The sequence below is a fragment of the Equus quagga genome, chromosome 2, assembly GCF_021613505.1.
Source record: "Equus quagga isolate Etosha38 chromosome 2, UCLA_HA_Equagga_1.0, whole genome shotgun sequence".
NCBI classification, from domain to species: Eukaryota; Metazoa; Chordata; class Mammalia; order Perissodactyla; family Equidae; genus Equus; species Equus quagga.
The window spans coordinates 29,247,025-29,248,968 of NC_060268.1; the positions used below are offsets into that span (position 1 = coordinate 29,247,025).

The 1,944-nt window shown below is 37.7% G+C and overlaps 1 protein-coding gene across 1 annotated transcript; it reads left to right on the forward strand.

Annotated features, from left to right (window-relative positions):
* The first annotated feature begins 377 nt into the window (after positions 1 to 377).
* On the forward strand, positions 378 to 1,325 carry LOC124236240 (olfactory receptor 4K2-like). The gene has a single exon (XM_046655090.1). The coding sequence runs from the start codon at positions 378 to 380 to the stop codon at positions 1,323 to 1,325; it is 948 nt and encodes a 315-aa protein (XP_046511046.1).
* The last annotated feature ends 619 nt before the right edge of the window (positions 1,326 to 1,944 follow it).

Below are 1,944 nucleotides of genomic sequence, written 5' to 3' on the forward strand. Positions count from 1 at the left end.
TTACCTGACATTAAGCAGAGCACACTAAGTTAGTGTGATCTTCCTCTAGAAATATGGATTATGTAACTTCTTAGTCAGCATTCAGAACAGGAATCTTATTGTGTGGGTATGTGATGAGTATAACTCAACGTGTACTGATGTTGGGCAAAACCAAGAAGTTGTCCATTTGAAGTTATAGCTGATATCAATTGTTAAGTGGTTCTAGAAAGAAAAATCTTTACTGAGAAATAGTTATTAATTAGATTTTAGGTAATCAGTGTTCTAGTGAATTATTAACTGATATCATAACTCCTTCATGTGTAATTGTAGAAGTATGACATTTTATAGCTCTGTCATTTTGTTCTATTTTGTCATTATAGAGCAGAGTCTGCAGACAGATGGAAGGGTTCAACAATTCCAGAGTGTCTAAATTCATGTTACTTGGACTTACTGACTCTCCTGAACTCCAGATTTTCTTCTTTGTGATGTTTTCCATTTTCTATTTGATGACCATGTTGGGCAACTGCCTGATTTTGCTCACAGTCCTGTCCACCCTACATCTTCACTCCCCCATGTACTTCCTGCTCAGCAATCTGTCTTTCATTGACATGTGCCTGTCATCCTTTGCCACTCCAAAGATGATCATGGACATCTTTGCTCAGCATAAGACCATCTCCTTTGAAGGCTGCATTTCTCAGATCTTCTTTTTGCACCTCTTCACTGGGACTGAGATTGTGCTGCTGATCTCCATGTCTTTTGACAGGTACATTGCCATATGCAAACCTCTCCATTATTCAACAATTATGAGCCAAAAAGTATGTGTTGGGCTTGTGGTAATTTCTTGGACAGTGGGCTTCCTGCACACAATAAGCCAGTTAGCTTTTATCCTCTGTTTACCCTTCTGTGGTCCCAACGTTGTAGACAGTTTCTTCTGTGACCTTCCTTTGGTCATCCGGCTGGCTTGTATAGATGTGTATGTTCTTGGAATCTTCATGATCTCAACCAGTGGTGTGATTGCTCTTATAAGTTTTCTACTTTTGCTCACTTCCTATATCATTGTTCTTGTCACTATCAAGGACCACCCCTCCACAGGATCATCTAAGGCTTTTTCTACCTGCACTGCACATTTCATAGTTGTGTTAATGTTCTTTGGACCTTGCATCTTCATCTATGTCTGGCCTTTCACAAACTTTGAGGTGGACAAAGTTCTCTCTGTTTTCTACACCATCTTTACCCCGTTTCTGAATCCACTTATCTATACTTTGAGAAACCAGGAAGTGAAGACAGCTTTAAAGAAGAAACTAAGTAACCAATGTTTAAATCTTGGGAAAACTACTCCAAGCTAACCAGCGCAATGAAAAGAGATCTCTTTTCTGAGAGTTAGTGTCATCAGTTTTGTTCTTAGAGCAACAGAAAATTAAACTTAGAATCTGCCTTTTAAGTCATTTAGTCTAAATTCATGACAAAAGGAAGCCAGGGTTGAGAGATGTGAAACATCTTGCCAAAAAATTAGTGCAGTGTTTGCAAACCTTTTCAGATTTTGGATCCATTTGAAAATCTTTTGAAACGTATAGGTTATTTTCAAAGGAAAATGCACATATCATCAAAATTGTGAACATAAATTCACAGCTTCATAGACTCCTGAGTCCTATAAACACACCTCAGATTAAGACTGCTTAGAGAAGCCTGGGATAAAATAGCGTTCTCTTGTCTTCTTACACAGAACATTCCCACTCAGCTGCACAGCCCTGTGGTATTCTGATGGTGTCCAGTTGTGGAACTTTAATTAAGCGTGTTGGACATAACAAGTTTTTTTTTCCCATAGCATTAGAAATATTTTCATGGGAATATTGATATTTTGAATAGATTCTTTTGAATAATGATGAACAATCTTGATTCAATGGGTCCAATTGTTTGAGTTCTGAGTCATCTTTGAACAAAATAGAACAGTTTAGAGGATTTGAA

Excerpts from the sequence above, each read along its gene's own strand:
- LOC124236240 (XM_046655090.1), top strand. The coding sequence starts at position 378 with ATGGAAGGGTTCAACAATTCCAGAGTGTCTAAATTCATGTTACTTGGA.